Source organism: Lactuca saligna, chromosome 9 (genome assembly GCF_052625555.1).
Source record: "Lactuca saligna cultivar CGN05327 chromosome 9, ASM5262555v1, whole genome shotgun sequence".
Classification (NCBI taxonomy): domain Eukaryota; kingdom Viridiplantae; phylum Streptophyta; class Magnoliopsida; order Asterales; family Asteraceae; genus Lactuca; species Lactuca saligna.
In genome coordinates, this window is record NC_136425.1 from 139,976,059 (window position 1) to 139,998,038 (window position 21,980).

General features: G+C 38.3%; 1 protein-coding gene and 1 long non-coding RNA gene across 3 annotated transcripts; one reads left to right on the forward strand and one right to left on the reverse strand.

Annotated features, from left to right (window-relative positions):
• Positions 1–3,290: 3,290 nt before the first annotated feature.
• Positions 3,291–16,041, reverse strand: LOC145018211 (uncharacterized). Of its 2 annotated transcripts, XR_013666881.1 has the most exons (9): positions 15,759–16,041; positions 13,668–13,760; positions 12,393–12,466; positions 11,376–11,945; positions 10,455–10,539; positions 9,982–10,215; positions 4,970–9,876; positions 4,072–4,156; positions 3,291–3,540 (listed from the first exon to the last, which is right to left on the reverse strand). It is a non-coding gene; the product is annotated as an uncharacterized LOC145018211 (long non-coding RNA). The 2 variants fall into 2 exon arrangements; XR_013666882.1 differs by lacking the exons at positions 4,970–9,876; positions 9,982–10,215.
• A 565-nt stretch (positions 16,042–16,606) lies between these two features.
• LOC145014470 (PWWP domain-containing protein 1-like) lies at positions 16,607–20,786 on the forward strand. Its single transcript, XM_078972841.1, has 2 exons — positions 16,607–17,893; positions 18,459–20,786. The coding sequence occupies exons 1-2, from the start codon at positions 16,798–16,800 to the stop codon at positions 20,441–20,443; spliced, it is 3,081 nt and encodes a 1,026-aa protein (XP_078828967.1). The 5' UTR covers positions 16,607–16,797; the 3' UTR covers positions 20,444–20,786.
• Positions 20,787–21,980: the final 1,194 nt, after the last annotated feature.

Consider the following 21,980-nt stretch of genomic DNA (forward strand, 5'->3'; position numbering starts at 1 on the left):
ATAAATCCTTATAGAGGACTCCTTCTTCTTCTTCTTAGGATAAGTACTTTCCTTTATCTATTATAACATACCGATGGGTCGTGTTCTAATGATATCTCATCGTATGATGCAACGCTTAGACTCAAGTCTCTTAGAGTCAAATTCCATAATGGAATATACCTTCCTTCATATTCTAATGTGATATAATCACATTTTTGCATGTAGAATTTCTAGCTACAAGCTTCCTTAACAACGAGCGCGATGCCATCGATCACATTGATTTCAATCTTCTGACTTAAGTCAGATGTTACATCGAACTTGGTTTTAAGAACCATGTAACAAACTCATCGTAGTCGGACTTAATTTGATATGACCACTAAGGTTGGAATAACAATCATCTCATTAGTAATTACTGAAATGATGGTAACGATATACTTGAATAAAACGAGACCAATCACTAGCTTCTTGGTAACCTTGTGACTTTCCCTGATCCAAGTGTAAGTCATGTGCTTCCAGTAGTATAGATATCTACTACTATTCACACCTACTCATACTCGTCCCAAGTACTGTCTCGCAGTCCCCAAGTCCTAAAATCACAAAACAATTTAACACATACGAATGTGTCCAATTAATCATATAAATTTTCCTAGACTCTACTAAGACTTCTTCCATGCGCATCTTCACTCATCAATTCTACTTCAACTTGGTTGGTGATGGAAATTCCAGGCGATGGGATAACTTCAAGAATTACGCCAACCGTTCCATCACCCTGCCAATCGAAGGTGTACTTCATATGTACCATACTCCTTTAAACGTACTTTATTTTATCAGACATAAACTAAAGGCAGGATACCACCTTCGACATCTTCCGATAGGTGTCACTCCATACATCAGATAACAAAACCAGGGTTTATATTATTTCTTGAAAATATTACACAGTGGTTCAAGTTCACCCTATAATATGCCTCTAATAGGCTACACCACATGTTACCATTTACATTGTTACTTCATAATTTGATCTTTGGATATGAAATCCTATTCCTAATTCCTCGTGTTATTATCTACTTCGTCGAGGATCATGTGGAATGCCCTTGGCTTTAGTGGTGCCTCTAGCCTTGCTGCCCTATTTTTCTTTGGGTAGTCTCTAGACATGTATCCTTTGCCTCCGCATCTGTACATACCTTATCATTTTGTGTGCAATTCAAGGAAGCAGACACCTTATATATATATATATATATATATATATATATATATATATATATATATATATATATATATATATATATATATATATATATATATATCTTTACTATCTTATAAAACAAATTCCACTATTTTTAAAAATAAATTGAATAAAATAATAATATTTTTTAAGACGTCCAAATCATTAAGCTAATTGTACAACTAATCACTAATAAAATAATATTAAAATTTAAACAAACTCCTATAAATTTTCTTTTCCAATGTATTGACCAGATCTTTTTTCATCGAAATAAATACTCAACACCCTATAATTTGGTCATTTCATGAATTTTCTTTATTTTTAATATGACATGTTTCCTAAAACAAACTAATAATTGAATTAAAAATAATTATTCTCTATCGAAAATAAATTAATTGTCGAAACAAACTATTTATCGTCCGCCGCTTTGCACGGGTAAACGGCTAGTGTGTGTGTGTATGTGTGTGTGTGTGTGTGTGTGTGTGTGTATATATATATATATATATATATATATATATATATATATATATATATATATATATATATATATATATATATATATATATATATATATATATGACTTTTGTAGCATAATCCCTAACACCTTGTTCCCCAATTCTATTTAAGGAGGGAAATGGATGGATATGGAGGAAAAGGCATAATCCCTAATACCTTGTTCACCAATTCTATTTAAGGAGAGAAATTGATGGATATGGAGGAAAAGTGAAGGATATTGAAGGAAAAGTGAAGGATATCGAAGGAAAATCGTGTTCTTGAGTTTCATTAATGGAAGGAAATGATTTTAGAGTTATATTTTCCTTTCAAATTTCCTCACAAATTGAGAGATTTGAGAAAAAAGTGAGGGGAAATAAAAATTTTAAGTTTTATTTTTTTCCCCCTAACTTGGGAACACAAAAAAAATTTAAAATTTTCATTTCATTTCCTTCATCGGGAACACGGAATAAAGAAATTTTTTTATATCCCTCAATTTTTTTTTTCTGTTAATATTTTCCTTCCATTTACAAAAAAATCTCGAGAATAAGACATAAAGGATATTAGGAAAACTAACGCGAAACTTTTAGATTTAAAAATGTAATATAACACGAGCAAAATGATATTATAAAAATGTAATATAAATTTTTGCAGGCTCTAATTTATATTTGCATTTGTGATTTATGTGTGTTGTATGAAAGGGCTCCGTAGGAACAAAGCTGAATATAATGTATTATGGTTATAATAATACAGTTCTTTTATATAAATATAAATATCAAATAATATACATATAATAATCAAGTAATATATATATATATATATATATATATATATATATATATATATATATATATATATATATATATATATATATTAAACTTAAATGAGTTAACAAGTTGAAAACATGTATGTTGATAAATTTTATCCAACTCAACCTATTTAATTAAATGAGTTAGACATTAACACATTTAACTTAAACGGATTGATAATCTATACCCAACCCGCTAATTTTAGGTTGAATTAGTAGGTTGGATCACGTTTTGCCAGCTCTACCCCGAACTTTCCCATGTCACAATTATATTATCTATACTAGATTATAACCCGCGTTAAACGTAGGGAACACATAAAAAAATATAGAATTGTATACATATATTACATCATAGGAAACATAACAATTAAAAGTACATTATCATAGCTATTATAAATTCATTAACATACATTACAATAACTATTTAGCATCAAAACAATTAAAAGTACATCGCCATAACCAATAACCAAACATTATTTTTTCATTCCGAGTGCACCCTTATCTAATCATTTCGGAAAAAACATTAAATAGTATTAATTTTTATGTTTGATTGGAAAAAAAGTTTACTAAAGTACACAATTTTTTTTTGAGAATTTTAAACTTAAATACAATGCTTGCAAAAAAAAAAAAAAAGAATGATTGTAATTTTTATCTTAGTAAAATTTGTAGATAAATAACAAATAATATTCCTTATAAAAAGATATAAAACACATCAATTAATAAAATATATTGAAAACTGGAAAATAAATGCAAGGTACAAAATAATATCATAAAACACATTAAAACTAATTTGAAGTCAACTAAGAACATCATTAGTTATTAATTATTAATCGTACATGTAACATCCCAAAAACAGTTTGAAAATTTCGTTTAATTTAATGATAAAACCATAGTCAATAAACCTCATATAGAAATCATAAGCAATGTATCTAAAAATATTATAACAACTGTCAAATATATCAGAGTATAAACATCCCAGGCTGAACAAATGGTGTGTGCACTACAATCTTCCCGAGCTCCTCTTTTGAAAACTGAGTACCTGAAACCAAAACTGAAACTGTAAGCACGAAGCTTAGTGAGCTCCCCCAAACTACCACATACCATACAATAACATATAAACACATATTGGGTCTTGCCCACTGCATCGGGCCGAAGCCCGGAAACTGCATCGGACCGAAGTCTGGAACTGACTGGGACCTTGTCCCCTGCATCGGACCGAAGTCCGGAACTAACTGCATCGAACCGAAGTCCGGAACTAACTGGGATCTTGTCCCCTGCATCGGACCGAAGTCCGGAACTAACAGCATCGGACCGAAATCCGGAACTGACTGGGCATAGCATAGCATAGCAAAAACACATATCAAATAGCACAACACACATGATCATAAACTCATATATTGCATACTACGTCAGGCTGTAGCCCATAATAACACTTAACACATAAATCCTGTCTGAGCCACGAAGGCATCAAACAAACTAACAACTGCATCGGACCAAAGTCCGGAAACTACTGCTACTAAACGGGCCGACATTGTGGCCTTAGACCCGTTCCTACTGGAAGGAAACTCACCTGATACTGCTGAACTGTTGCTGCTAATCCCTTTGACCGCTACCTGACCTCTGTCTCCGAACTGCTGCTCCACTAGCTCCTCGAGCTACCAATATCAATATAACACTTAGTCTAACTGACCTCCAAAGGTCAACTAAGTCAACTCTTGCAAATGCCAAAGTCCTGGTCAAAGTCAACCTTCCAGGTCAACCCTACTCGCCGAGTCACCATACTGACTCGCCGAGTTCATATACTTAGAGTTATTCCTGTTCGCGACTCGACTCGCCGAGTCAGCCACTGACTCGTCGAGTCTACTGATTCCTGAGTCTTGTCCTGTCCAACTCACTGAGTCCTGGCTCGACTCGCTGACTCGAGTCTTAACTCGAAGGGTTTGGGACCACGCGACCTGACTCGTCGAGTCCAAGAACAGACTCGCCGAGCGCAAGGAAATCTCCAACCAACTCGTCGAGTTGTTCATCCAACTCGCCGAGTTCATACCCATCTTCATCCGACTCGACGAGCTGTTCATCCCACTCGTCGAGTTCCTCCTCATCTTCAAGCTACTCGCCGAGTCCATTCGGTTCTACATACATGCAGAGGACTTTTGAGTCATGCATGGACTCCAAACTGTAGATCCACTCTTCTAAGGTCTATTCCTTACGTAAAGTGGCAACTTTACGTGTGGCTGAGGAGATCTAGGCTCAAAACACTATAAACTAGGGTTTAAGACAAAGGGGCTCAACAATCAACCCAACAATTGATGCTTTATGAGTCTCTAGGCCAAAATACACTTAGATCTGAAGTAGCAACTTCAGATCTGAGCTTCCAACTCGAAATGGGTCTCAAACAACCATAAAACCCCCAAATGTCATAACAAAATAGATCTAGATGCAAGGAAGGGAAAATGGCAGCTTAATACCTCCAAGAAGAACACAAACTGAAGTAGATCTCGGATCTACACCTCTCCTTTGAAGCAACCTTACTGATCTTCAAGTCCCTTCCAAGATTTCCTTCCTCCAAAGCTATTTCTCTCAAATGATGGAGGCTCCCACGAATCTAGGGTTTACAGTTTCTCTAGGATGATATGGAGGCTGAGGGAGGGACATAACTCCCTTTAATATAGGATACAACTCCCAGAATTAGGGTTTTTCTCGCACAGACCAGACTCGCCGAGTCTCCTTGGTCGACTCGCCGAGTCGATCACTTACTTCCCGACCCGGATCCCGCTCGGACTCGCCGAGTCCCTCCTTGGACTCGCCGAGTCGACCCCTAAACTTAGGATTTTGTTTCCTTTCTTGGTCTTCGAAACTTTGGGTGTTACAACTCTCCCCCACTTAAACTAAACTTCGTTCTCTAAGTTTGCTATGGCCCACTGCCTGCGAGCTGCCTCTAATACCCAACCAACTATTCCAACACCAGCTGCCTACCCTTGCTGGCTTTTCGCTCGGTCCTTCCAATTAACCTTAATCCTTGCAGATAACATCTCGGGTCAACCCTGACCCTGAACATCCTGGAGACACAACTCACTCAACCGACAATCCTTCTGGTACTCACCGAGTACTGAACTGAACCTATAGGGGTTCACCCCTTCCTTTCCTTGCGCAAATCCCTTGCCTTCCCAAGGCAAGGCTCTATAACTAACTATTTCTCTGTAACTGTGAAGGTCCTATACTTCACCAACTCCATCACCCCCGCCAATTCCAGTACGGGTCAACACCGCCAGCAACCACCGACGCCCCTATCTGACATAACTTGGTGTCGAGCACCCCTCGATTTCGACTAACTGAAAACCACCATAGACTGCTTACCCGCACTACTACTGACCGGAAATTTCTGCTATTCCTCATCCGCCTTCCGGATGAACCGAGCCACCCAGGTCCTTACTGACGTCTCCATATCTGGGTTACCGAACCCTACCGGTTACTACACCCCATCACAATCTCCCAGTTGCTTCCAGCGACTTCTGAAGATACCTCGACTATCTATAATTGTTCTATCCACTCTGCCACTCATACTGAAACTATCCGAAACACTGAATTGGCTGAAACGCTGAACTGACTGAAACATTGAACTGACTGAATCACTGAACTGGCTGAAACACTGAACTGACTGAATCACTGAACTGGCTGAATGGCTGCTTCCTATAACTTCTGAACGAAATCTTCCTCTGGAACTAGTTTCCACCAGTCATCCTGGCACTGCAACTCTAACAACCTCCCGATCCAACCGACCGGATCCATACGTCACATCCTGATATTGTCAATTCCACGACTAACAACATGATGTCTCCCAAACTGACGGTAGCCCTTAACATACACGAACCCAAATGGTCCACTGCTACTCTGATCTCATAACTGAGGTGACGATCTACTGACAAATCGCCGACTTAACTAAAACTGAACCATTTGGGAAATCCGAAATCTAACTCGTGGATTCCCATATCCTCACTACTGCACTCGAATTGGTGGGTACTACTGCTTCCCCTGCGCCCAACAATGCGCTCATGCTGCCTACCAACACGATAAAGGCCACGGCTACTCCCGCGGACTTACAACACTCTACTACTTTCTGACTGCTAGTGAATGCTACGGCTACCCCCGCAGACTTACAACACTCTACTACTATTTGACTGCTAGTGAATGCTACGGCTACCCCCGTAGACTTACAACACTCTACTACTATCCCGAGGACATCCTGACTATCCCTAGTCCTGCTAGTGATTCGAAACCAACCCTCATATATCGAATGCTACATCAACCTCGGCATCTTATATCCTTGACACACTTAGTGATCCGTCGAGGAATTCTTCTGCTTGGTTCCCAACCCAACCGTCTACTAATCCGGATATTTGAAACTATCGTTGGAAAGTTTCCAAATTCCCAACTCCTGAATCCACACAACACAACATGTTGTCTCTGCCACTGACTACTAACACAGAGGCATCTCTTGCTAACCATTCTCAGATCCTTATTCCGACTCAAAAGAGTCCTACCGGCGGTCCTCCATCCTGGATTCCCAACCCAACTACTAACCATCTTGATTACATGCACTAACTATTGGGAGGTTCCTCAAGCTTCCTATCCTGAACTTCTCAATCCATAAATTGCTGCTCTACTATCTTTTCTTCTCAGAGGCCGCACACTTATTCTGGAACTATGTGCTCTTACCCTTGTATAAACGGAGGGTTCTCCCCCACTTGGATCCGGCTAACTCTTTACTGTTCACTGGTCGAAAGGATTCCCCAACCTTCCTTCCATTAAAAGGGCGGTCTGCTGTCCGCCAACGTCTACCTCTGACAACGCTCCAACTAATCTTCACTAGATCCAAACCATTCTTGCTATCTAGCTGGGCACCCTTCAATCCTTAACCAGATTTGCTTTAGGGACTGCATTTTGAGAACCTGCGTTTGGGGTGCACATCCCCAACCCACTTCCTTACTGCCCGCTGGCTACCTCACTAGAAGCTCTATATTGCCACAACTAAGGATTTAACTGATCAATCCCGAATAACACCTTTCGAAAATAGTGAGGCATTACTGGTTCTTACACATACATGCTACAGTCACTGCATCTGAAGTAACCTGATCTAGAGGGGACGACCTCCAATTCACCATTCAATTCCAAGGTATGCAGATGGCATAAAACTCCGCCACAAGCAGGTAATATAATACTCAACACATATGCTTATTGACATCAATGCAACCACATAACAATAGTATCATGAATAATAATTTACAGGGAGGTAAAAGATACATACCTCCATCACTCAGCGCTGCCCTAATCCTTGCTGAAATCAACCGGAAAAACTCGGCTCTGAGCCGTGGGTGCCCTTGCCCGGCCTCAACCACCACTGGCGATAATTGAAGTCCCAAGGGCAGGAGCTGGCACCTGCCCTGCTGTATACAAACTCATACAGTAGGCCTTCTTGTGGCCCCTCTGACTGCAATGGAAACATATCAGACCAAGTCCATGGGCGATGGTATCAATACAATCCCTGCTAAAATGGCCAATCTGGCCGCACTTGAAACATCCGGCATCGCCACCACTTCTACGCCTGCACGCACCCAGGTGCGTCCTATCGCACTTTCCGCATTGACTGCGACCCTGATAGTCCCTCGTCCTCAAATCCGACCCCTTGGGCCTCTTACCTGAACCTGTGGTTACCTGAGTCTCATCCGTTTTCCTCTTCCTTTCTGACTCCCTGCCCGCCTCTCGTTCCCGCGTTACCTTGTCGACACCGCCCGTCGACTGAACAACAACTGTCTGATCCTGGAGCTTCGCAAACAACCTATCAGTGATCCTCACGAACATGTCGGGCAGATCCTTACGAATGGCTCGCGTAACCTCTTCAACTATCCAATCATGCAGAGGTCTCTCTTGGAGACGGGATGCCCCAGTAACTCTTATCCACTGGTGACAAAAACTAGAAATGGGATCTCCTTTCCCGATGGATCTCTGAACTTCATAAGAATCGGGGTCTAGGCGAGCCCCAATCTGTCCTGAAACTATCCCGGCCTTAAAGGCCTCAAGATAACTGTCCATGAGCTCCACAATGGCCTCTCTAACCGAACCGAAAATCACTGGAGTCTGATCGATGATGTTGCGCATAATCTCTGCAGAAATGAAATCCCTCATCTGATCATCAAGTTGCCCGACTCTAGGACCTGGGCCAGATCCTTCCCTGGCACCTGAACTGCTAACTGGTATCTCACGCAACGTCACCATGCTGAAAACATAACACCATAACTGCCAGAGTGCTTACTGCTACTGAGGGACCTTACACACCCACCACCATTCCCTGGTTTCGTCTTGGCCCCTCTTGAATCGAGTACGGATCCTCTGCTTTCAGTAGTATGGGCCCCTACTACCTTCCACAGCTGCTGAAGGCCTCCTTGTAATGCCAATTAGCCACCACCTGAATACCATCCCATGCAATGAGGCTCGGGTAATCCTTCGAGTAAAAGTCTCGTCCCTACAACGGTTAGACTCAGACGAGAGCTGCGCAGCAGGGCCAAATCCAACACTCTGAGATTATTCAACCCTGATCACATATGACGTGACGTATTCACCTAATGGCTAACTCCCATCACTCAGAGTCCCACAAGGCACAAAGCAAGCAGTATTCGGATAAAGGAAACACGCTCATGCAAAACTATTCTCATAACAAGAAATTGTACTAGCATACAATGCTAAGCTCATACTATTAGGCATAACCTACACAGGCTATCCTACTACTGTCTACTCAATACTAGCATGAAATTCTTATCAAGCTGAACACATAAGGCAGGCACATAAGGCATCCTCCTAGATCCTTAGTCCTATTCTACCATGTTGTTCTACTGAAACTGAAACTGATATTCATAACATAAACTTGTATGGGTAATTTGGGAGTACTTACTTGAGCTCGGCTGATTGCATGCACCACACCCTTTTTCTCTTTTCAAGTTATTTACTTTCTAAATATTCTTTTCGCTCTTTCTAAAACTCTTTTCTTTTCTCAAACTCCTTTTTACCATAAATTTCTTTCAAAAATGTTTTTCTTTTGAAAACCTTTTACCGTTTCCTTAGTTTGAGTCCAGACACACTCTCAAGTATGTCCGAATCCCACAAACCAAGGCTCTGATACCAACTTGTAACATCCCAAAAACACAGTCTGAAAATTTCGTTTAATTTAATGATAAAACCATAGTCAATAAACCTCATATAGAAATCAAAAGCAACGTATCTAAAAATATTATAACAACTGTCAAATATATCATAGTATAAACATCCCAGGCTGAACAAATGGTGTGTGCACTGCAATCTTCTCGAGCTCCTCTTTTGAAAACTGAGTACGTGAAACCAAAATAGAAACTGTAAGCACGAAGCTTAGTGAGCTCCCCCAAACTACCACATACCATACAATAACATATAAACACATATTGGGCCTTACCCACTGCATTGGGCCGAAGCCCGGAAACTGCATCGAACCGAAGTCCGGAACTGACTGGGACCTTGTCCCCTGCATCGGACCGAAGTCCGGAACTAACTGGGACATTGTCCCCTGCATCGGACCGAAGTCTGGAACTAACTGCATCGGACCGAAGTCCGGAACTGACTGGGATCTTGTCCCCTGCATCGGACCGAAGTCCGGAACTAATTGCATCGGACCGAAATCCGGAACTGACTGGGCATAGCATAGCATAGCAAAAACACATATCAAATAGCATAACACACATGATCATAAACTCATATACTGCATACTACGTCAGGCCGTAGCCCATAATACTTAACACATAAATCCTGTCTGAGCCACGAAGGCATCAAACAAACTAACAACTGCATCGGACCAAAGTCCGGAAACTACTGCTACTAAACGGGCCGACATTGTGGCCTTAGACCCGTTCCTACTAGAAGGAAACTCACCTGATACTGCTGAACTGCTGCTGCTAATCCCTTTGACCGCTACCTGACCTCTGTCTCCGAACTGCTGCTCCACTAGCTCCTCGAGCTACCAATATCAATATAACACTTAGTCTAACTGACCTCCAAAGGTCAACTAAGTCAACTCTTGCCAATGCCAAAGTCTTGGTCAAAGTCAACCTTCCAGGTCAACCCTACTCGCCGAGTCACCATACTGACTCACCGAGTTCATATACTTAGAGTTATTCCTGTTCGCGACTCGACTCGCCGAGTCAGCCACTGACTCGTCGAGTCTACTGATTCCCGAGTCCTGTCCTGTCCAACTCACTGAGTCCTGGCTCGACTCGCTGACTCGAGTCTTAACTCGAAGGGTTTGGGACCACGCGACTTGACTCGTCGAGTCCAAGAACAGACTCGCCGAGCGCAAGGAAATCTCCAACCAACTCGCCGAGTTGTTCATCCAACTCGCCGAGTTCATACCCATCTTCATCCGACTCGACGAGCTGTTCATCCCACTCGTCGAGTTCCTCCTCATCTTCAAGCTACTCGCCGAGTCCACTCGAAGGACTCGCCGAGTCCATTCGGTTCTACATACATGCAGAGAACTTTTGAGTCATGCATGGACTCCAAACTGTAGATCCACTCTTCTAAGGTCTATTCCTTACGTAAAGTGGCAAACTTTACGTGTGGCTGAGGAGATCTAGACTCAAAACACTATAAACTAGGGTTTAAGACAAAGGGGCTCAACAATCAACCCAACAACTGATGCTTTATGAGTCTCTAGGCCAAAATACACTTAGATCTGAAGTAGCAACTTCAGAGCTGAGCTTCCAACTCGAAATGGGTCTCAAACAACCATAAAACCCCCAAGTCTCATAACAAAATAGATCTAGATGCAAGGAAGGGAAAATTGCAGCTTAATACCTCCAAGAAGAACACAAACTGAAGTAGATCTCGGATCTACACCCCTCCTTTGAAGCAACCTTCCTGATCTTCAAGTCCCTTCCAAGATTTCCTTCCTCCAAAGCTATTTCTCTCAAATGATGGAGGCTCCCACGAATCTAAGGTTTACAGTTTCTCTAGGATGATATGGAGGCTGAGGGAGGGACATAACTCCCTTTAATATAGGATACAACTCCCAAAATTAGGGTTTTCCTCGCACAGACCAGACTCGCCGAGTCTCCTTGGTCGACTCGCCGAGTCGGTCACTTACTCCCTGACCCGGATCCCGCTCGGACTCGCCGAGTTGACCCCTAAACTTAGGGTTTTCTTTCCTTTCTTGGTCTTCGAAACTTTGGGTGTTACAGTACCTTTTCCTCCAACAGACACCCACCCAAAATATTAAAAAAGCAAAGATGAATGTGTGATATTAATAAGAAATTCAAAATATTTTCAACATGCTAGAAATAAAGAATTTAAAAAATACATGCCTTAAGAAGCCATTTCCATGTTGAGATGTCATTGTCTTGTTCCATCACAAGCTAAAGAACTTAACTAAAATGTTAAAATCAAACCACATATAAATGCCAAAGCATTATTCTTGAAAATAAAAGATGTTTTCCTTTAAAAAAAATGGTTATAAAATGACAGTTTTAAAAATCAAAAGATCTGAAATTCCATCTAGAAATATATAAGTAAAGTCCAATTTTTATTTTTTCAAAATCGTTAGGGAAAATTAAATGTTCAATTGATGAAATATATAAGCTATCCCTATTTTTAAGTGTATCATATAATGTAAAGAAATATAAATATGTTGCTATTTGGATTACATATTGCTATTATCAGTCAAAATGGAAGTATGTTGCCATTATAGGTAAGTAAAAGTATATGCATTTTTATTATAAATAGAAAAAACATACATGGCTTATATTGGTAAAAAGAACAAAATAATATAAATAATATATATAAATAAGATATAAAAGAAAATTGATTAAAACTTACAAGTGGGTCATCATCACGGCCATTGGCTCCAAGAAGTTGGGAGCCAGGTTTATTGAGAACACGCACATGCATACCTAGGAGAACATAATGAACATTGTAATTAAAAAAAACAATTTATCAAATTAATAAAATCAAATTCCGAATTTCAGATGTAGAATACCATTTGATTTGTAAATCCGCATATTGTGGCCATTAAATGTAAAAAGAAACATTGTCATTCAAAAGCATACACCAAGTCTATATTTGTGGTCACACCAAGTTATTAATATTTTTTTGTTCATGCTCATGCTAAATGTAATTAATCATAAAAAAATATGTTGATAAAGATTAATAAGAACAACCTGAAGTTTAGACTCTGGTTTCTCCAACAAATTCATGTATGCTTTTCTAAGCTGAAAAGTTTTTTCAACACTTTGTACTGAAAGTTTTATTTACATCAATGTCTGATATCCATAAAATCATGGAAATCTATATTAAAATAAAAATATAATAAATAATCAATGTTTTATATCTATATGAATGAATAAAAGAATATAAATAGATTAAAAGACAATAAATTAAAAGAGTAGCAATCCATTAAGATACAATTAAATGAAATCAAGTTTAAAACAGAAAAAACTAAAGCTATTGCTCTAAGCCTCTAAGATGTTATATGGATCCTCAAAGGTGCTAACAACTGTATTTGCATATTATTATGCTTGTAAAACCTCTAAGATGTTATATGGATCCTCAAAGATGCTAACAATTGTATTTGCATAGTATTATGCTTGTAAAAGATCAAAAAGAGCAACTAATACATTAAGTAATGCTTCATGGATGATAATTAAGGCCAAACATATTAAAAACTATATGAAATAATATCCAATAACTTTGACAACTCGTGCAAAACGGTCAAAAAGATTCATGTCGATCCCACCATGGTTGTATCATCTTGTATTTCTAGGATGAGCTAGTTGTACTATAACCTTTAGGGCTCCAACAACAAAGAGAAATGTAAAAATGTAAAATGATTAAATGAACTTTTTCTCATTCCTGATTATAAACTTTGTAGACTCGTCCATATGGGTTAGATGATTATAAGACGAATTAGCAAAATTTAACCAGTAACTTATTCAATTTAATATGATTAACCTTATCAACATTATTAAGAAAATACACAAATCTAGAAAATTAGGGGTTTATGCTTAACACAACGAAAAGATCAACTAAAGAATTTATCGTGTTAAAAATCGATAAAAGTTAAAATGTGATTGTGTATATTAATGTGTAAGTTACCTCCATAACCAAGGAACGATGTCCTCTTAGTTGGAATCCTGAAAAATCCAATTATGGTAGAAGAATCCTATAATGAAGCTGATGTTGTTGAGCCTGGAATCAGAAAAAGTAAAAAAAAATTGTATCAGGTATGAAAGGAATTGAATGGAATACTTGATTCTATTCCGACGATAACCCTTACACAACATATTTATATATTAAAATCGCTTAAAGTATTTATAGGTTGTACATATTTAAGAATGAGAAATTACTTCAAAAACTATGAATGGATTTCATTAAATGGATTTTTTTTTATGGAAAACGGCTACAAACCAAACAACTAAAATTACCTGAGTTTAAATGGTCAAATACATATTTTTTTAGGAAAAAATGGTGAAACCAACCAACTATTAAAATGTCTCGGATTTGAACTGAATTGAATAATGTTTTTATAGAAAAATGTTTCAAAACAAACAACTAAAATTTTCGGGATTGAACCGGTCAATTACATCTTTTTTTAGAAAAAAGGGTAAAACCAAACGACTAAAATTCTCGGAATTGAACCGGAACGTTTTGAACCTTGGAAAATGGGGATTCTACCCATTTAAAAAAAACAGAAAAACACTTCACAAGGTAAAAACCTTATGAAAATCGGGATAAAACCAATAAGCATTGCAATTTTATAAGGACAAATGCTAAATCAAAACCGATTAGTTCCTTTTAATTTCCAACTTTTATGAATATCATAATTGCATTTGAACACCTTCCATATATGATAATTCCAAACTGCCCTTTAGTTAAGTTGGAGAGAAAAACCACTTCTTAACATCCAAATTCCAAGGGTCAAACCTGTTGCTTTTTAAGAAAGAATAGTTTTCAAGATTTGTGATTATAAAACTCCAAATGGTTTTACTACGCTTCTAATTAAAATTCATTTTTTTTATTTTTCTTTTCCTTTTACCATTGATAATCCATTCAAGAATAGGAGGACCAAAAACCCATGAAATCTACAAAAAAAACCCCTCCTTAGCCAATCAAAATCAAATCAAAGAGATACCAACTTCCAAAAAATTTGCTTTAATTTTCCCTTGTTGACATAAATACCCTTCAATCAAAATTTCACTATATCACTTCTTGAAGAAATCGATCCAAATACAGATTCAATTGTTTGACCAAGCCATTCAAACTCCAAGTATTAAAAAATAATAAAAAAGTTAACCAAAAGAGATTTTGACCAAATTGCCCCTTCATCCTTAAAATAAACGTATTATGTTGCATTAGTTCAAAAAAAGATTAAAAGATGAATCGTATCTTTTTGCCTACAGATTCACCTGAAAAATATTTATCACGCCCAATTTCATTTACGAATGGAATTTGATTGAATAATAGAGGTTAAGAAGGGTGATCTCTTACTTTTGATGAAGTGGGCGATTTTTTTTCTATTCGAAAACTTATGAATCATGATTATTTGCAAAAAATCGAGAGGATACTTCGACATGTAGTGTGGATGTTACCAAAAAAACAATGAATGAAAGTTGATAAGTTCAAACAACCACCACACAGATGTAGGACGATCAATAAAACAGAGATTCAAAACGAATTTAACAAATCCATATTGAAACCTAAGAGTTATTGAATTGTCAAATTGGAAGAATTTGACTATTGCTCCAAATTAAACAAAATCAACAGCCCACCATCATGTATAACAAAATTTTCCTTTTCAGTGGTGATCAGCCTGAGAGACTAACAAAGATGAGAAAAGTGAGGTGCGAAAGAAAAAGGTTGGGGTCTAGGTGGGGTTGCTTCCCTTAATTTCAAAGTAACAATCACTATAAAATCTTTGTGTGCCTCTATGGAATCAAGTATGCAACTTCTAACATAGTTCATTATGAGAAGTAGCGTGTTCCACCTGAAAATTTGTAGAAAGTTTGAGGGAAAAAAGTAAATCCTAATCCAGAATAGACTATAAACACATAATTTGCTTTACTAAGCTTTTCAGGGGGTTATACTCTAGCATAGGAACACTAAGTTGAGAATAATGCGATTTCTCTTTGTTGCATTCCATCATAACAATAGAAAAATATGAGTTTATTGAAAGCAAGAACTACTTACCAAGTGCGAGATAATAAAGAAAAAAACAACGTCTAGGGTTTTTTTTTCGGTTTTTTGGTTCTCAGAGAGAATGGAGCAGATACGACGTCATGGAGAGATAATGTAGAACCTATACACAAATCGACGGAAACATGAAACAAAAATATGGAAAAACAGAGCTAGGGCGATGGAGTCAGAGCCATAGTTAAGAGGAGAGGCAGGGCACTGGAATAGCATAGTAGTAGCAGTGGAAGCACGAATCAAAGGGTTTGTCATTTATGTTCATGGTTTGAGAGAGAAAATTAAAGATGAGGAACTTAAATGGTTATTTAGCCATTTAAAATATGGAAAGTTGGAAATCCATAATTTCATATCATTTTCCTGATTTTATGCAGTTACAGAGTATAACATTTATGGCAATTGTTTTAATTTTATTCGAAATATATGGATACAAGATAATCATAATCGCATACTAATTTTTTTAGACGGGAAAAAAGACATGATCAGTAGAAAGATCCAAAGGTGGAAAAGTTATGATTGAAAATCAATCAAGCGTCATTATTTTTTCATTTTAGAATTTAGGTTTCTCTTTTAATAATTATTAAGATTAAGATTTGATTTTGGTTTTTAGCCGAACAATTTCATAGTTTTTAAACAATGGACTAAAATAACAACTGTTAATTAAGTCATAATTAAGTCTTGATTGTTGTGAGGGTATAAATGTCCACTTTCATATATATCATGGTCAAAGAGTGAAAGAAAAAGTTATATGGACTAAATTCGTAACTATATATAAATAGAAGGATCAAAAACGTAATTTACTCTATAAAATAGTATTATCTGTATATACGTAAAACGAAACTCGTGAAAATCTTTTTTAGGGTTTCGATAATCACACCCACATACACACCACCACCAGGCACCACCACCGTTTGTTTACTTATTGCACATTTCTATGATTTTCGCTTCCGCGAAAGATATGTTTCAACGAATTCAACAGGTTTCCGATTTGTATTGTTTGTCAATTTCAATTTTCTAGGGCTCGATATACGTGCGAGTGATGATGGGCAGCGATTTAGAATTAGGAGATAGTACAAACCCTAAGGTGGAATCGGAATCATTTGTTGATGGTAGTAGCTCAGAGAATAGAGTAGATTCCGCATCGATACATTTAACTGGCCCCTCCGATAGCTCTACAGTTGTGCAGGGTGTTGAAAGTGTTGTTGCAGAGGGCAGCTTGGATAGTGTTTCGGCTGAAGAAAATGTTAGCGATGTAAATAATAGGGGAGCTGGGGATTCGAGCAAGTTAGGTGTTTCTGAATCTGATAACAAGGACGTGTCTAGCGATAGGAACCATGGTAGTGTAAAGCGTACGAAAAATGAGCAGAAGAAGGGACAACGGAGAAAAGAGACGAAGTCAAAAGAATCAGTATCGCCTGCATATGATTCAATGCTCTCGATGTTTGATGATTTTGCTGCAAATGGGAGTGTGGCCACCGAGGTTAGGTCATCAATGGAGGGATCAGGACTGGGATCGCCTGGTCATGGATATGAAGTCGGGGATATGGTTTGGGGAAAAGTGAAGTCCCACCCTTGGTGGCCTGGTCATGTATTCAGTGAAGAATTTGCAACCACTTCTGTGCGAAGATCAAAGAGGGAGGGTCTTCTCTTGGTTGCCTTCTTCGGAGATAGTAGTTATGGATGGTTTGATCCTTCAGAACTTATGCCATTTGAATCAAATTTTGCTGAAAAGTCTCGGCAGACTAACTCAAAAACTTTTGTCAAAGCTGTGGAAGAGGCAATGGATGAGGTGAGTAGAAGGAATGCACTTGGTTTGTCTTGTAAGTGTAGGAGTAAGCAGAATTTCAGGAAGACAGATGTTAAAGGGTATTATGCTGTTGATGTAGCTGATTATGAGCCTGGAGCTGTATACTCAATCAATGCTATTGAGAAAGCTAGGGCCAGTTTCCAGCCAAGTTCAGCTCTTGATTTTATCAGGCAGCTAGCTTTGGAGCCTAACGTTGAGCATGTTGGTATTGATCTTATAAAGAACAAAGCTAGGGTTGTTTCTTACAGAAGGGCAGTTTATGAGGAATTTGATGACACTTATGCTCAAGCATTTGGTCATGAACTAGATCGCCCTTCTCCAGCTAAAGGTAATCAATTCATATACTGTTTATGTTCATTTCTGTTTTTTCTTTTCTGGGTCTTTGCCCTTTGTTTCTTATCATTACATGACACCTGTTGGAAACCTACAGTATCGTTTGAGCATTTAGTTGTGTTTTTTTTAGAACTTCAAGGCCACAACAATAAACTGTTGTAGGAATCTTAGTTTTTAGTCAGGTACCTGTATCATTTGTGCAGGATTAAGTATCACAATTCTCATTTCTCATGAGCTCTACTCGTTAGTTTGAGTCAACAAAAACCATAATTTATGCATCATTTGTTTACCATGAATTCTTCAGTTAAAGTTTATGTTGTTGAGTACTAAATCATATACAGAAGAAGTACATATTACATATGAAGTGTACAATTCCAGTTCTTGTTGTGATTTGTAATTTATGCTTTCAAACAAAGCAGATGGATGTTATAATGGAATATAATTGTTGTTCCTAAAATATTCAATTGGTTTATAAGGAGGTTATAAAATACTTGCGAATTCTTTATAAAGAGGCTAAATAAAATCATTACTTATGTCTGGTGATGTTATATTTTTTACAGCCCCTTTGAGTGGGCGGCAGGTGTTTGCTGACACTTCCGGCAAGGGAAAGAATCCGGCAAGGTCAAATAAGTCAAAAGAAAATGCTAAAAAAGACAAATATCTCTTTAAAAGAAGAGAAGAATCTAAAGAGATACTAAAACCACCCCAAAAGGAAAAAGAAAAACTTCCATCCTCTCCTCAGCTCAGCCACGTTGATGATTCCACCGCCATTGCCGCCGGTGACTTTGTCCTACAAAAAAGAGCTCCGGTAACACCACCACCACCAACACCACCACCGGAACAAGTCACAAACCCCCCCATTCTTCCGGATTCACCTTCAAAAGAAGACACACCTACACCTATACTCCCGGAATCCGGCGACCCTTCTCCGGCGACCACCACCAAGGCTGAGTCAGACGTTTCCGGTGATGATGAGAAGAAGACAGAGGAGGACAAAAAGGTCAACATAATGGAAAACGGGACGAAAAAGGTGAAAGTTTCTAAAAGACCTGCCGGAGTACTGAGCTCCGGCAAACCCATCTCGCCGGAGAAGAAAAAGAAAAGAAAAAAAGAATCTTTATCCTCTGAAACCACAGAAATCCATGAAAAAGATCCAATTCCTTTTCCTTCTAAAAAACCTATTGAAGAAAAAGAACAAGAACCTCAAGAACTCAAGCTTTCACATATACTCAATGATCTTCAATCACTCGCTCTTGATCCTTTCAATGCCATTAACAAAGGATTAGCCATTAAAACCAGACAAGTTTTCTTGAAATTCCGCTCACTTGTCTTTCAAAAAAGCTTAAATTCCTCACCACCACCCGACAATGCCGCCACGTCACCGGAGGAGAACACTGTGAAATTGCCGCCTGTAAAGCCGGAAAACACCATCTCCGCCAGACCAGACGACCCCACTAAAGGCGGCAGAAAGCGGGCCCCATCCGATCGCCAGGAAGAAATGGCTGCAAGAAAGAAGAAAAAAGTCGGTGATATAAAAAACTTAACCAAAGAAAAGAAGGTAATCAAGAAGCTGGATGACCCTCCACCTGCCCGAAAGCCTGACCCCGGGCAGGGGCGGCGGGCAGCGCCGACTGTACTAATAATGAGGTTCCCGCCAGATGGATCTCTGCCATCCATTAATGAACTGAAGGCGAAATTCGTGCGATTTGGACCAATGGATCTTCAAGCCACTCGGATATTATGGAAGTCATTGCAGTGTCGGGTGGTTTTCAAATTCCATGCGGATGCTCAGGCGGCGTTAAAGATGGCGGTCCGAAGCGGCACTTTGTTTGGGAACTCCGGCGTCAGGTGCAGCCTCAGGGCGGTGGCGGATTTCGAACCACCAGCCAAAGTAAAAGAAGACCAGCAGCAGCAGCAGATGGCAGTACAGTTGAAATCATGTCTGAAGAAATCCGGCGGTGAAGACAGTGGTGGTGGTGGTAATGGCAGCAGAGGGGCGGCTCGTGTAAAATTTGTGTTGGATGGAGATGAAAGTCATCATAATAAGAACAAAAAGAATGGTGATGGAGGTGGAGGTGGTTCATCTTCTTTTTCTTCTTCTTCTTCCTCTTCTTCTTCTTCTTCTCATGCAACAATGGATTTTAATAGTAAGAATTTTCAAAAAACATCATCATCGTTGCCTCTTCTTCCTCTTCCTCTTTCTACTTCTAGTGGTGTTGGTAGTAGTTCTGGCGTTCAATTTACTAGACCACCACTAATACCATTAGCACCACCACTAATACCACTAGCACCACCGTTATTACCAACACCAACACCAACACCAACACCACGATCTTTTAATTATGGTGGTGACATGGCACCACTACCACCGCCACCACCAGTGGGTGTGGGTGTGGGAGGAAAGTATGTGCACAACTTACAAAGACCAAATATTGGTCAGAAAGTGGATGTATCACAACAAATGTTAAGGCTTATGAGAAAGTGCAATGAAGTTGTTACGAATGTGAGGAATACGTTGGGTTATGTGCCTTACCACCCTCTTTAAAGACTTAAAGTAAACAACACAAATCATCAAAGTCAAATAATTCCAAGCTATCAAGTTTACAAAAACGTGAAAAACTCGAGACTTCAAACTCCAAAATCGATGCTTTTGAGAAAAAGAATGGCCTAAGATAATACAAGATGTGCAAAGGGAATATAGGCCGAAAGTGTGGATGCATTCTATCTCTCTCTCTCTCGTTGGTTGTTGCATTATTTTGATTTTATTCCGTTTGGTGTTTTTTTTGGTAAATTTTGGATTTAGATGTGGATCGTGTCTATGTTGTATTTCATTGTCACCGATTGTTCTTGGTTTATGTATAATTTCCATAAAATGATTACCGCTATAACCGTATGTTTGTTTTGCATTTATTACGTGAATACATATTTATAGTAGGGTCGACTTAAAGATATTAATTATAGATTTTTGTGAGAAAATGGGACCATTTTGTGCTAGTATGAGCTAGGTATAAAGTGGAGAGTATCCACATGAGCCTTGTTTGAAAAGAAATTTCCATTTAAACTTAAAGGAAAAATTATATAGGGTGGTTTTAAGGCCTTTGTATGGATCCGAATGTCATCCGACTAAGAAAGAAACAAGATGGAGGTTGTAGAAATAATGATGTTGTGATTGATTAGCACGAAGACTCCTAACTCCACGATCAAAAACTCAATAGGAGTTGTTTTAATTGATGAGAAATTGAGGGAATGAAGATTATGGTGATTTAGAAATGTTCATAGAAGACGATCGACTACTTTGCTTAAGAAGGTAGGCATAATAATTATATGTGGTGTAAGAAGGAGAAGATATATGTGAAGGAAGTAGATGATAGTGTGGTTAGACTTAAATGAGCTAGGTCTTTCCGAAGACATGACCTCATATATGAGAGTGTGGATGCGTATGATCAATGTAGCCGAGTAATATAGGAGTAGCTCTTTGAGTTTTACCTTACCTTTGTTGGTACATATTGTGCTTATTAGAAGAATTTTATTTCAACTTTTAGTCTTATGAATGTGACATTTGTTTCCTCTTACTATCTTCTATCATTTGCTAGTATATGTTCCAAGTTTAATGGCTAATATTTTGTAATCTCCAAAAATTTCATTTTAAAATAAGATTCAATCCTCTAAAAACCCATTTGAATAAATAACATAACAACATTTTTTTTTTCAAAATCATCAAAACATAATGCCAAATCAATGTCATATCATAAAACCAACGGACGTCTCAAGACAAAGTAAAACACCGATGTAAGTATAGCCACGTCGAGCACCCTTGTTAGTGTCAAATATGTTGTAATGTCTCGAAGCTATTGATATCTGTTTCGAAAGTCATTTTATCTATTTACTAAGGAATATTATGTTTCGAAGTTTTGATGTTTAGCCCGTAATATTTTTTGTATACTTTCTGATTCTCCTATAAATAGGAGGTGTTCTCAGGGTTAGATAGAACTTTTCATACTCTCTATGTATTTGAAAATATAATTGAGCTATAAAACAGATCTTATTTACTCTTCGTGTTCATATTACTTTGATTACTCTGA